General features: G+C 39.0%; 1 protein-coding gene across 6 annotated transcripts in view; it reads left to right on the plus strand.

Annotated features, from left to right (window-relative positions):
- Nucleotides 1-13,021, plus strand: part of HS3ST1 (heparan sulfate-glucosamine 3-sulfotransferase 1) — a 15,194-nt gene extending 2,173 nt beyond the window's left edge. For 4 of the 6 annotated variants that reach the window (XM_073342496.1, XM_073342492.1, XM_073342497.1 and 1 more), the window contains exon 2: nt 10,005-13,021. In XM_073342496.1, coding sequence (XP_073198597.1) covers nt 10,133-11,080 — 948 coding nt within the window. In that variant the 5' untranslated portion in view covers nt 10,005-10,132 and the 3' untranslated portion in view covers nt 11,081-13,021. Of the gene's footprint in view, nt 1-652; nt 900-10,004 lie in introns of all 6 variants that reach the window. The other 2 variants (XM_073342493.1, XM_073342491.1) reach the window with 1 other exon arrangement.
- Nucleotides 13,022-13,798: the final 777 nt, after the last annotated feature.

Genomic DNA, 13,798 nt, shown 5'->3' on the forward strand with positions numbered 1-13,798 from the left:
AATAACCCAGCGCAGCATTGTAGTGAGCAGCAGAATGGTTTCCTGTTCCTCCTGGCATCGACTCACCTGCTGAGCGTCATATTACCAAAATGGATCCAAGTAGGACAGAGCGAGCTACAGATCTGCCCACCCAAGATTGGATGAGAGTTTGGGGGGATTGAAGGGGGAGCTAATTATTATTAAACCCCACCTTGGCTTTTGGGGAAGGAGGTGAGCTGTTAGCTTCTAGTATATAGGGGACAGAATTAAGCTGTCACAACATGTCTGCATGGGACTTCAAAATTGAGGGACTAAAAGGTCTTGCTGAGAGACACTGCACAAAACAATCACTCAGAGGAAAATGCTTTTATAAGCCTTCTCTAAAGATGTGCTGCTGCGCACACACCCCTTACCACTCACCCAGACAAGACATCCACTCCCCAGAGGGGTGCAGCTTGGCAGATTTTTGTGTCCTGTCTTCCATCCATTAGAAACAGTAGTAGACACTTAGCTGTGAAATATAACCAATCTGATCTCTGAATTTATTTTTTTTTACATACACACACACACATATATATAATGTGTGTGTGTAACATATGTCTTTTCCTGTTCTCCCTGTAGTGGAATAGTTTGAGGTTATCTTTAGCCAAACCTTGTGCCTCTTCCTTTTTAGGAGACACAGGGAGAGAGAACTATGAAGTCCTAATAATTTAATCCTCCCAGACTTTGTATATATCAGCTTTGAAGTGTTTGAGATCGCTGCAGTGGCCACCAAGAATCCAGCTGTGCTCCTCATTATTCCTACATAGGACAGCAGAAATTGCTCAGTTCATCGCACATATCCAGTGAGATCGCTTGAAGTATATGCTCCCCAGTTATTTGACAGCATGGCTTAATGGAAAGGAACTGTGCCATTTGAGGTAATGTTTAATGCAGTGCATATAAGTAAATTGTGCCAGTGTTTTTCCCAGCGTTAGGAGGTCCTAAGCTTAGTGGAATAAGATCTACTTTTGTGCCTGCTTTATTTGCACTTTTAAAACAAGTATGTATTCCACTTCCTTTGAAATTATACGGCATTTTGGTTAAATGCAGTTAGTATTCTTGACTTCAGATTCAATTTCACACTCCCTGTATTTAGCACACTGTTGTATCTGTTCCTTTGACATTAACCCTTTTTAATATGCCTGCATCTGCAGAATTAATTTTTCTTTTCAGGTAGGTCAGTAGCAAACAACAACGTGTTGACTGCAGTGGATTTGCACCAATTTAATACAGCAATATTTGTCTCTAAAGTTGCCATGATTTAGATACTGGAAAAAAGCTCCTTATAGTTTACCCATCTCATTGGCTGCACTCTTATCCACCTCCATTAGTCCTATTTCCAGAGAATGAGAGAGGGAAGATATCTGCCGTCTCATCTGGTCTTCTTTCGAGAGCCAATGCAGGATTGTTCCTTCCAGAAGCTAGTGCCTAGCGTATTGACTGGTTTAGCCAAGTATGGCAGTTCATTCTGCTCTGATCTTGAAGCGAAGCACTTAGTTACCACAGGGCCAGGTATGAAGGAGTCGAAGTCAGCTTAGAAGATGAATTGGAAAAGGTTGGATTTTTCTATATAATAGACTAGTAGCCAGAAACAGGGCCTGCAATTACAAATCAAGGTAGGAAACTACATGATGGGAGGGAATGCAAAAAAGGTTAGTTTTATTTTGTTTATTTCAAAATACAAAATGAGGGTGGGATTTGGGAACAGGGAAGGTGGATAGTAGTATTCTCTCAGGCTTGTAACTGTCTTGGAGTTTTTTGATGCAATAGCAAGTAATGGACAGTTAAAGCTCTGACATTTGTGAGCACTGTTTTGTGTTTTTTCTCCCTTTTTTGTTTCTGCATAAGAAAACCAACTGTTTTACTTAAGGGGAAAAATAATGTCTTGAACGCTCTGAGTTAGACCTTTGTGTGTTTTTGAAGGCTAGATGATGCAGTGGAGTAACTCCTCTTTTTTAGGAAAAAAATTAAATCTTGGCTCGGCACACAAGATTGATTATTTTGGGATGCGTGGGATATTTAATCTTAGCACATAATATAAAAAGCTCCATCTCCAGTGTCCTATTTTCCTTCTAGCCGTATGAAGCGTTTGCTGTCTCTTTACCACTATAAAGGTTTGGCTTATTCCTTTGCATGAAAGATCAGACTGATCTCTTCTGGCCTTAAAGGGAAGAAGGGGGAAGGAAATCTACAAAAGGGTGTTATATATATCACTAATCTATTTTAGCTTCTCCTACTTCATTGCTCACACTGAAACTAAGCCCTTCTTTAAAAAAGTACAGACTTGTGTTCATCATGATCAAACTAATTTGTATAAATTGTATTTAGCATTGTGAGCCCAGAAATATAGTAAAACTTCAGCCAAACACCAAGCAAGTCAGGCTTCCTTAACATGCAAATTTACATATATTAATGTTTAGAGATTTTGCTAATTGTGAAGTCAAATATATATTTAAATTACCCTCGGAACTCTCTTAAGGCTTTCTGACAAAAGGCATTTTCCTGATAAACTTTAGACCATTTCAACCATACTGAAAACTAGACTAGACTAGCCTAGGCTTCCCATGGTATCATATTAGCTATAGGAGTTCTAAGACAAAGGTAGTTCCATTTGTGGTGCAGTAGTTTTCAAAAAATCATAGGTTTTGGCAAGTACCCAGTATAGCAGAGGGTTCAGAGAGAATTTCTTTTGCTCCAAGTTTTTTTCCTCTTCTATTGAGACACAGATGGGCATTTTTCTTGTATTACGAGTGGTAATCAAGAGTTTATGCCCCGGAGATTTCTCAGTAGCTCAAGCAGTGCACAGTATTGTTTCTTTTAATATACTCTCATCTTTGTACAATTCATTGCAAACACAGAGACTGCCAGGTAATTACAGCACAAAACTAGAATTTGAACGTTTTCTTACCAAGTGTTACTTAAAAGCTGTATTACATTGAATTTTTTAGTTGAAAACCAGAGAAAATATTCTTATGGATTTAAAACTCGCAGAGAGACAAGGCGTGGGATGAATCTCTTCCTGAGGAGGGTATGGGAAAAGTTTTGCTGTAGAGGGAACTATTACAGGAAAAGTTTTTCCTATGAAGAAACAAAAATGTTTTGTAAGACCGCTATTAGACAACTTAAAATATTTGCTTCTTTGCACTTTAAGAGCTCCCATTTCAGTGCTCATCATATGGCAGTTTCTGCTCGAAGTCCTGCAGATATATTGGGGAGTTTTCTTATAACTTGACCCAATATGCTTGCTGAAGTGTTTTGAACCCAGCATATAACAAACAAAATAGGGAGAACATATAAAGTCAGACATTTATTCTCTTTGTAGAAGAGATGTGTTCACACTGTAGAGAACTTATCCTTGAAATTCTTCAAAAATACTCAAACAAGTCTCACTCATTCTTAACCAGAACTGTCTTACACCATCTATTTGTAAAGGCTACTTTTAATTGGTTTTTAAAAATTGCTTGTGTTCCAGAGAACTAGTACTGCAAAGTTTACATTACTTCAGCTGGACATTGTCTCCGTATAAATAAGCCCGTCTAGGACACTTAAGGATTGTGCAGCATGGATAGTTTCAAACCTTTTTAAATGGCAATGCAGTAATGTATGCCAGGTAACATACATCACAGTAGAGTTCAAGAGCACAATTCATTACAAGAAGTCTGGCATCTAGGGTGTGTTGAAGTCTAAGTTCTGATCAGCTTACTGTGTGCAAATATCCAGCTGCTTTGGAGAGCCTGAGGCTCTCCTCGGGGGGTTCCAGCCCTGGTCTCCTTCTAGAGGTAAGGAATTTGCATTAGAGATGAGCCTAAACTCTAGAAGAAGCATTCAGATCTGGTATTTTCATTCAGGCTCATCTCTTGTGCCAGATTGTGCCCCTTTAGTTGGTTGCACTGAGAGGTCCCTCAGGTGCAACTCTCCTACAAGGAAGAATGTGGGGGAGAATAGGAGACTCAGATGCCTTTGCAGCATCATACATTCTTCACTGCAGGACCTGGGGCTGCGTTTGTTTGTGGGTTAGGGATGGGAGAGGCAGGTAAGTCACAGTGAGTTCAGAATTTTTGAACCACTACAAATTATGGCATCTGTATAAGACTACTATGGTGCAACAATGAGTCTCTTTCTCTTACAGTTTCTATTGGTGGGCTCTGAGAAGCATTTTCAGATTTACATAATTATTAAAATCTTATAATGTTGTTTAGAATTGTGTATGTGCCTAGTTTAAGAATGGTCTTCTATGTTCATGTTAAGGGGCCAGGTTCCAAGTACAGATACTGAATTGTTGGTGTGTTTTTGTTTTGTTAAAAGAATTGCACAGAACTGGGAGTCAGGAGACCTGACTTCTGTTTCAAGCTCTGCTCCTGACTTACAAGTCACTGTGGTAGGATTTTCAAGAGTTAAACTGCTGACTCACTGAGTTTAAATTGAACTGGACACCTAACTCCCTTAGACTTCTTTGGAAGTCCCAGCCTATATCTTCTCAGTTTCTCGTTTTCCCACATGAGAAGTGAAGTGACTGTTTAAGACACATTTTTGGTCAGTAATAGTATTTAATATCTACATTAAAATGAAGTTAGTTCAAATCAGTTAAACTAGGTCTAGTTAAAATGCCTCTTGAGTGAGGATAAAATATATTAAAGATAAAATATATTAAAGCACTCAGATACTCCGGTAATGAGACCATATAAGTACCATAGATAGACAGATGTGCTTTAAAAAAAACCCTCAATGCAATTCAGTGATTATGACAGCTCTCACTTCTTTCCTAGTTACATTTACAATGAAAAAAAGTTGTCCATTTATTTCTGAGCTAAAATCTTTTTCAAAGTTAATGATAACTGTGAAGACTGATTTGATTGTTCCACAATTAATCTTATTGAATAAATAATGTGACCACTATTTTGCTAATTAATCTGAGAAAATTGCAGAAGAGATCAAGAAAACGTAATTCAAATTTAAAATGTCTAGGTATATTCCTCAAAGCATCATTTAACAGTAAATGTATTTCTCACACCAACTCACTCATTTACATGTAGCAGATACAATACTAATGATACTGACAGTTAAATTTTTGTATTAATCTAGAATGCATAGTCATTCTGTGAAGTCGTGTGTGCTCTAAATGACTTGTGGAAACAGTGAAATAAATTTTTGAAGCAGGAAAGTAATTTGGCAGAGTGGCTGTTAAGCTTACCTTCAAGAGCTTATTCTTGCCAAAACATTTTGCAGGTTTGAAAATTGCAAAGCTATATAGTGTATGTTAGCATCCTTAATTTTATATAAACTGCTGCAATTCTAATATACACACCAGTAATTTGGCTAATATTCACCTGAGGAGGGCATAAGAGGAGAAAGCTGAAGTAACAAACCAATGTATATGCAGTTTTTTTCATGGATATCACTTTGCCCATACAACAGATGTTTTGTTAAACTTGTATGGAATATTATGCACAAGTGCTACTGTCCATCATTGATATAAGATTCCAAGATTGACACTGAAGCCTAGAATGTCTGTAGAGCTAATGTGAAGTGATGGAAAAAGCTACAAGCATGGCCGAGAGCTCTTTTTGTTTAGAATATCACCAGGTTCAATTATCACTGGGATTCACAGTTTGATACTGTACAATTTTTAAGTTCTTGGCCATTTTCAGCTTTTTTTTTTTTTTTTTTTTACACTTTACAAATTACACCCATCTGACAGCATGAGCTTTCACCAAGTATTGTGCTGTTACTGCAACACAACAAAAATAAGTGATCCAGATAATGGTCAAATCATAACAAAGTCTTAACATACTGCATGCATTTAAAAAACGAACACAAATTATTCAGTAATCAAAAAGGAATATATTTTTAACTGCACAGCTGAGACTCTGTTAGTTGCGCATGTGTAAAGAAGACAAATACTACAAATAGTAAAAACAAAAAAAACCCAACCCTTTTTAACAAACGCAATTCAAGAATCCAATGGAATGACATTATGGGAAAACTACTATGAGGTCTCATGATGCAAAGCTGTTTAATATCTGAAACAAGTGTTTCAAAAAGAAAAAAAAGAGACAAGAAAAGTCATTTTTGCTCCACAGAGGCTCAAGGGTCCACCTGTCTACCTGGTCAGGTCTAGCCTGCTCCAGTCCCTCAAAACCATTCCTATGACATACCCTTCCTAGGTAAAAGGACTTGGGTTAAAAAAAAAAGAAAAAAAAGCATGACTGGCATGAAACAATCCTTTCAGCCAGTTGATGGTTCTGTTTTTACTCACTATTTTCAGTAAAAGCATCGTTATTCAGCATGTTGTGGGAATGCCAGTTAATCAAAAATTCTGGTTAACTAAGAATCCTACTTACCAATGGAATACCAATTTTCAAAAAGTAGAATACAATAAAATGAACAAAGTATAAAACAGTATACGGGTACTTGCCAATCCAGTAGTAGCACTGCACTGCAGAGTGGTTGGTTTCTTGAAGCACTTACGTGTATACAGGTAAAGTTTTCTATACAGTAGGTTATCTTATGACACTACATATTACTATGAGCAGCGCATGGCATACACCTAAATCACTAACAATACACTTAACACTAAAACTATACTGAACATAATTTAATATTTGATTCAGAAGGCACTTCAGGATCTTGCAGTGCCTCAGGGTCATCGTTATCAACATCAATTATCATTTTAGATGTAGATGGTGAGTAGATTGGGCTGAATCTGTAATGACCCTATGACACACCCTGGAAGCTGCTTTTTTGAATAAATTCCTGGTAGCAGCTTGCTTACTTATCTTCTGCTTCTTTTGCATAAAAGTAGACTGTAGAATGTGCAATTGCATAACCTGCTGGGCAGTATACTAGTCCTGGTCACTAGATTGAAGATTTGTATTGGGAGATATCAGTAATGCCAGTTAATAGAGCTTTCTGGTTGATAAAGTGTCGGATAACACAGCTTTTACTGTATATGAGACTCTGATGAACTGGTAGGCATAGTTCATAAGATAATAAAGTCAGTTTGGTTCACCGAAGTTTGAAGATAGCTAAATAATAGTTCCAGTGATGATTAGCTCACAGAACCCTTGGTTTACTGGTAACCTAGTTTACTTTCATGCGACTACACATGAGTAAGGGCTTGTGCGATCAGGCTCTTTAACGTTAGCATAACTTACTGGAAAATACCAGGAATTCAGCAGGAAAAAGGGCTGAACTGTTGTTTGAGGGGGTCCACAGGGAAACTCAGGCTTATATTTATGGAGCTTGCCCACTTAAAACATACTGCTGTGGAATAAGTGGCTGTGCCCTTAATTACCTCAATCAAGATTTGATATTTTGTTGTTTTAGTATTCTGACCAGCAACTATCCACCTAAGCAGGTTGTTGCTGCAACATTTGCTCATATTGCAACTAAATGTGGAGTTAGCATCATTCATTCAGGATATCTAGCATGCAGTTATCTATAGTGGAATCCCTATGGTTTACCCCCATCCGTGGGTGCCATATTTTTGGTATTATTTCTTAGCTGGTTTATATTGGCAAGAACAGAGTGGGATGGGGGGGGGAATAAAAGAAAGATTAAGGACACAAAGCCACATCGCTGCGTGATCAAACCTATGATGGGGCAAAGAGGGAAAGAAAGCTTACAGAGTTTCCCTATATCATACTTGTGAGTGATACATCACAAGACAGACTGTGCTACCCTCTCCACCATAGGACAGGCTCTCCTCTCAATCTGCAAGAGGGCCGGTTTCCATGCTTCTATACCAGTTCTGGGCCCTGCACCCCTTCCCCCAACTACCTAGCAGAATAGCTGAATTGTAACCATTGTTGAAGCCACCAAGAGGATGTGTAAAGCTTGGGTAACCATTAGCAACAATAAAACACAGCAAACCTCCCCAATTTGGGGTACAGTCAAGCCCTTTGTAAATTCAAGGAAAGCACTTTGAAAAGCTCTTTATTAACCAGAAACTATCACTAGTTCTTGTTTCAGAGAACTGACTTATTGTGAAGTCATCACTGGAATGTCTTTTCAGACTTTGAAGCATTTCCAGTACTTAGCCCCAATCTTTCAGGCAGGTGACCTGTAGCTCAGAGCTCCAGCTTTTTGGGCTGTTCAGTCCAGGCTGTCCCATGCGTAAAACCTTAGCATTTCACTATCCTAACAAGTCACAGCAATCAGATGCTTTCTCCTTGTGGCTTTAAACTCTGACTAGGATTAAACAACACTGGCAGCTGCCTAGATCCTTGTCTATACTAGCCCACTGCTGTTTGGAATGATGGAAAATTTCAGCAGAGCATCCTTGTATAGACAGGTATCGGGGTAGCCATGTTAGTCTGTATCCACAAAAACAACGAGGAGTCCACTGGCACCTTAAAGACTAACAGATTTGAGCATAAGCTTTCGTGGGTAAAAACCCCACTTCTTCAGATGCATGGACCATGCATCTGAAGAAGTGGGGTTTTTACCCACGAAAGCTTATGCTCAAATAAATCTGTTAGTCTTTAAGGTGCCAGCGGACTCCTTGTTCTTGTATAGACACCACCTGTGGCTAGCTCAAAAGATAACTGGCATAGCTAGCATTTCCACACCAAATCTGACATGACAAAACAGGCCAATCGGTATCTAAAATGAATCACAATGGGCAACAAAAGATAGGACCATATTTCTTAAATTAAAATGCAACCTGATAACAGCTTGTAAACAACCCATCCTGATTCTTAAGAGTATTAATTCTTAACTGGAGTATTTAAAATATTATAGAATCAGTACTTCTTGCTGAAAATTAACTTGTATACCATAATGTGTCTGTGGACTTTGCTAATCACCTCATGAAGTGACAGTCAGTAATATCCATGAAGTGTCTTCCTATGCCAGCATTTGACTGCGACTGATTATCACCACCAATACTTGTTCAACATTTTGCAAAAACATTCAGAGTTAACGTAACATGCACAATCACAAGAAGATAAGCTCCAGAACTCAAAAGCATAGTGCACTAAATCTATAGTACATTTGTAATAGCCATCTTACCTCATTCCAGGATGAGGTTGTAGCCCTGATTCTGTTTCCCATATGTACTTCAGTTTCTCCTCTGCCTGGTCAGATGAGTTAATGTGTTTATGACCTGGCCCTCAGGGAAAATCAAATCCCTCCAATTCTAGGGCATAGAAGAGCTTCAAACAACAATCCAAACATAACTCCTAGTCTATTAACTTGGGGTACATCTTCCTCTTCCCCATCATTGCAGGGGTTTGCCATCTTCTGTAGATAGCACCATTAGGGAGCCCACTCTATTCCAGTCTCCAGTCCAGGGAATCTATGTGCACTGGATATCAACTGCACTTAAACTCCCCTACTTCACTTTTCCCCAAGTCATTTCCCACTCAGGCCTTGTCCCCCAGCCCTTTCTCACACTCTTTCTCCAGGCTTCCCCGTAGCAAGACACCATACTCTCTCTAACTCTCCTGCTATTCTAGGCAACTTTTTTTTATTTAATAGTCTGACTTTCCCCAGCAGGCTCTGCTGCCAGGCTGCAGTCACCTGACCTCTCAAGGGACTACACTACAGTTCCCAGAATTCCCATCTTTAAAAGGCCAAAAATTGGAGCAGGGATGTTCTGGTCCAGGCCTACCCTTTTTCTTTCTGGGTTTGGTTCCAAGGCATTTATCACACTTGTAGTTACTGATATCAAATTTTCATGTTATACCAGTGCAAACCCATTGAAGTCATGTACATAAACGAGAAATTATCACACTTTAAAGGCATCTTAGATATCTGAGTCAAGAGAAAACTTTATAATGTTTCTGTCTCCAAATGGCAGGAAGATGTTTTCTCATGCAGTTCTTATATTTACTTGTCTTTGAAATGTTGGAGTCTACTCTTGGGAGAACTAGGAAGTTTGATCTGCTGCAGAAACCAAGATGATATTTAACATAAACAATGTAACTTTTAGCAGTGATATATTTGAGTATATATTAACATGTTTCTCTTTCTTTCCCTAGTGAGTGCTCTACTTAAGAAATACGTGCTCAATCAGCAAAAGGAACACAACTTTTCAAGACCGGTCTATGTGGAAATCACTCCACACCCCATTATCTGGTTGAGTGAAACCAGATTAAGAACTTCTGCCATGGCAGCTCTTCTACTAGGAACTTTGCTGCTTATTGTTCAACCTCATATAGTGCCTTCCAGACCAGCTGTAATTTCTAAGGTTGAGGCCACTTCTCAATCTGTTGAGAAAGAGCTTTTAAAAAAAACAATTCTCAAAAATGACTTCAAAAGAAACATTCATTTTAACGGATCTTGCCAGCAGCTACCACAAACTATCATTATTGGAGTAAGAAAAGGTGGAACAAGAGCCTTATTAGAGATGTTAAGTCTCCATCCAGATATTGCAGTGGCAGAAAGTGAAGTCCATTTCTTTGACTGGGAAGATCATTATGGAAATGGATTTCAGTGGTATATGAATCAAATGCCATTCTCTTATCCCCATCAGATCACAGTGGAAAAAACCCCAGCCTATTTCACATCACCCAAAGTGCCTGAAAGAGTTTATAACATGAACCAGTCAATAAGACTACTCCTTATTTTAAGAGACCCAAGTGAGAGAGTACTATCTGATTACACCCAAGTGTTTTATAATCATGTACAAAAGCACAAGCCGTATCCATCCATTGAAGAATTCCTGATTAAAGATGGTGAACTCAACGTGGACTACAAGGCAATAAACAGAAGCTTATATTACTTTCACATGCAAAACTGGTTGAAGTATTTTCCTCTTGATCGCATTCACATTGTAGATGGGGATAAATTAATCAAAGATCCTTTCCCAGAAATAGAGAAGGTAGAGAGGTTTCTAAGGTTGTCACCTCAAATAAATGCTTCAAACTTTTACTTCAATAAAACGAAAGGCTTCTATTGCCTAAGGGATAGTGGTAGGGAACGTTGTTTACATGAGTCAAAAGGAAGAGCACACCCTCATGTAGATTCTCATTTACTTGATAAACTGCATGAATATTTTCATGAACCTAATAGGAAATTCTTTGAGCTTGTTGGCAGAACATTTGACTGGCACTAATTTGTGGTAAGTTATTGATAAGCTTCAGAGCCTAAGTTTCAGTGTACGCTTAGAAATTATATTAAAAAGGGCATTTAAGCTATAATTTATTTGTAAAATCCATAAATACTTCTGTACAGTATTAGTTTCACAATTGCCATATAAACTAGTTATATTTTTCTACTTGTTAAATTTGAGGACATTTTGTATTGTTTTTCATGGTTGTTACATTGTGTATTACGTCTCTATATGAAGGAACTAAAATATTTCATTGCAGAAGATGCTTTCTTGAGATTGTGTTATCTGTTTAATATATAAGAAATTCATTTCAACGAAATCCCTCAGAATTATCTGAATCTTTGAAATATGGTATCTGGACTTTCTTTATTGTGAATGACCACATGAACTTTAAACTTCTCTTTCTGTTGTTTTTACTAGGTGCTTTAATTTTAAAATGTCACTGTGGGCAGCAAAGTTCTCTAACCTGCTTTATACAATTAATTCTTACTAAAGTGGTACCTCACATACTTATCAGGACATGACATGTCAGGTACAATGAAATGCTCTGTAAACAGACATACCAACTATTGTACTTACCTTCATATTTAATTTCATAACCGGTGCCCCTGAAATTCTTTGACAGTACAGTGCCAGTTTCATGGTAGATTTTAAAAGATTCTGTGGATACATGCTCATAAAAAACACTATTGGATGCAGAAATACAGTCAACCTAAGAACTTCCTTTATTTTCTGCATGTATGTGTATATGTTCTTTATACTGAAAAATGGGAGTGAAGGGTTTAAGCAATATTGGTAAATTTTAAAGGTTGCTTATGATTTTTCCTAAATCCTATAGCATTTATTTCTGCTTCAGAATCACTGAAAACCAACACGCACTCATGAGACATTAGTTGGATTAACCTCTAGAAATTAATGGCCTTATTCTTATTTACATTAAGACTTTCCGAACACTGCTCTGGCTATATAAAGGTTCCAAAACTGAATGTAAATTACATTTGCACTCCTATTAAAGCCCCTTTTTTGCTACCGGAATGGTGCTTTTTGCTTTCCACTCTACACCAGGAAAAATCCACACCTCTGAGCGATGCAGTTAAACTGACCTAATCCCCACTATGGACAGAGCTTCTCCTGTTGACATAGCTTCTCGCAGAGCTGGAGTACCTACATTGACAGGAGAAGCCCTCCTGTTGGCATAAGTATCTGAAGCATGACTGCAGCGTTCGAAGTGTAGATCTGTCCTTACTGCAAATGTGAATCAGACCCACAGATTTTTCTTTCTTTCTCTCTCCTCCCTTCAAGAATCATGAGGTCGCATATAGCTTCCATTCATGATTTACAAGGCTACACATCTAAGGCCTTTTTTGTATATTGGGATTAGCCCCTACTTCAGCAATCCTTATGGCTCCCCCTCTGCTGGAAACAGTCCAGTGCAAATAATGGCTTTCCTTGTATACAGTAAGAATTTCCATGTATTATTGGCCATCAGTTGCTGAAATCAGAACAAACCCTGCATATAGACACGGTCCAAAACAGTACTTCAGAATGTAAGCTCTTCAATTGTAATGGAGGGATCTGGCCCAAGGTCTAGAATATGCAGATAAAGTTTCACACTGAAATTGAATTTTCATTGAATTCTGGACAGATAAAAACAATACTTTATATGATTTAAATTTGCATACATTAGCCTTTGGTGGTGAGATGGAGGGTGGGTTCAGGACCAGGCTGTGTTAGGCAGGTATGGCTGCTCGTGTACTATCTTCTGGATGCAAACATCACATACAATTCTGCTTGCATGAAGATTTGTAGCTGCTTTTTTTCTCTCCATCCCTTGTGTAATTGACCAAGCTGGATTCAACCTCAGAGAGGCTTTTTTATTGATTGATTTAATTATTTTAAGTAAAAATTTGGAAAAAAAAATACTTAAAATGAGGCAATATTGTACTGAATAAAAGATATTTTCTTTATTTCATTGGTCTTTTATTTGACAGTGTCAGCCTTAGAAGACCAAAATTTAGAATTTGACACCTATTCAGCACCTGGTTAAATAACACTTAAGAATTTGTCAGTAGATTAGTGCATTCAGATTGAATGGATATTTTTAGTATCACCATCCTGATTGAACTGCCAGCCATTGATCCAAGGGCTGCGGGGTTTGGGGCTTCTTTTATTTGGAGGTTGCTTGTTTAGGCTTTTTTGTAATAGGCACCCCTACTTCTGTGCTGTTGCTGGCGGCAGCACTGCCTTAAGAACTGAGTGCCTGGCCAGGAGTTGTTGCTCTCCGGCCACCAAGCTCTGAAGGCAGCACCGCTGGCAGCAGCGCAGAAGTAAGAGTGGCAACACACCATACCATGCGAGGCTGGGAAGGTGGTGGCAGGAACCTGCCTTTGCTCCCCTGGGATCCCCTTCTCTGGGGAGGGGGTAGTAGGCAGGGTCCCCCCCATTGCTGCCCCTAGGAGAGCCCCCTGAATGGGGAGTGTCAGGCTGACCCTGGGGACAGTGCAGGATTCTGCCCCAGCCAGACACCCTCTTCCCTGTGGGCTCCACTGCCTGCAGCTCTCAGGGTGGCTTCCCCAGCTGGGCTTGAGGGCATGGAGGTTAGCTGTATTTTTGGGGAGGAGGGGTGCCATGTGGGGACAGGGGTGATGCTGGGAGGGTGCGATAGGCCCTGAGACCTGTGACAGAGCAGTGCCTCTAACCAGAAAGTGGGATGGGGGGCCT

This window comes from Lepidochelys kempii, chromosome 4 (assembly GCF_965140265.1).
Source record: "Lepidochelys kempii isolate rLepKem1 chromosome 4, rLepKem1.hap2, whole genome shotgun sequence".
Classification (NCBI taxonomy): Eukaryota; Metazoa; Chordata; order Testudines; family Cheloniidae; genus Lepidochelys; species Lepidochelys kempii.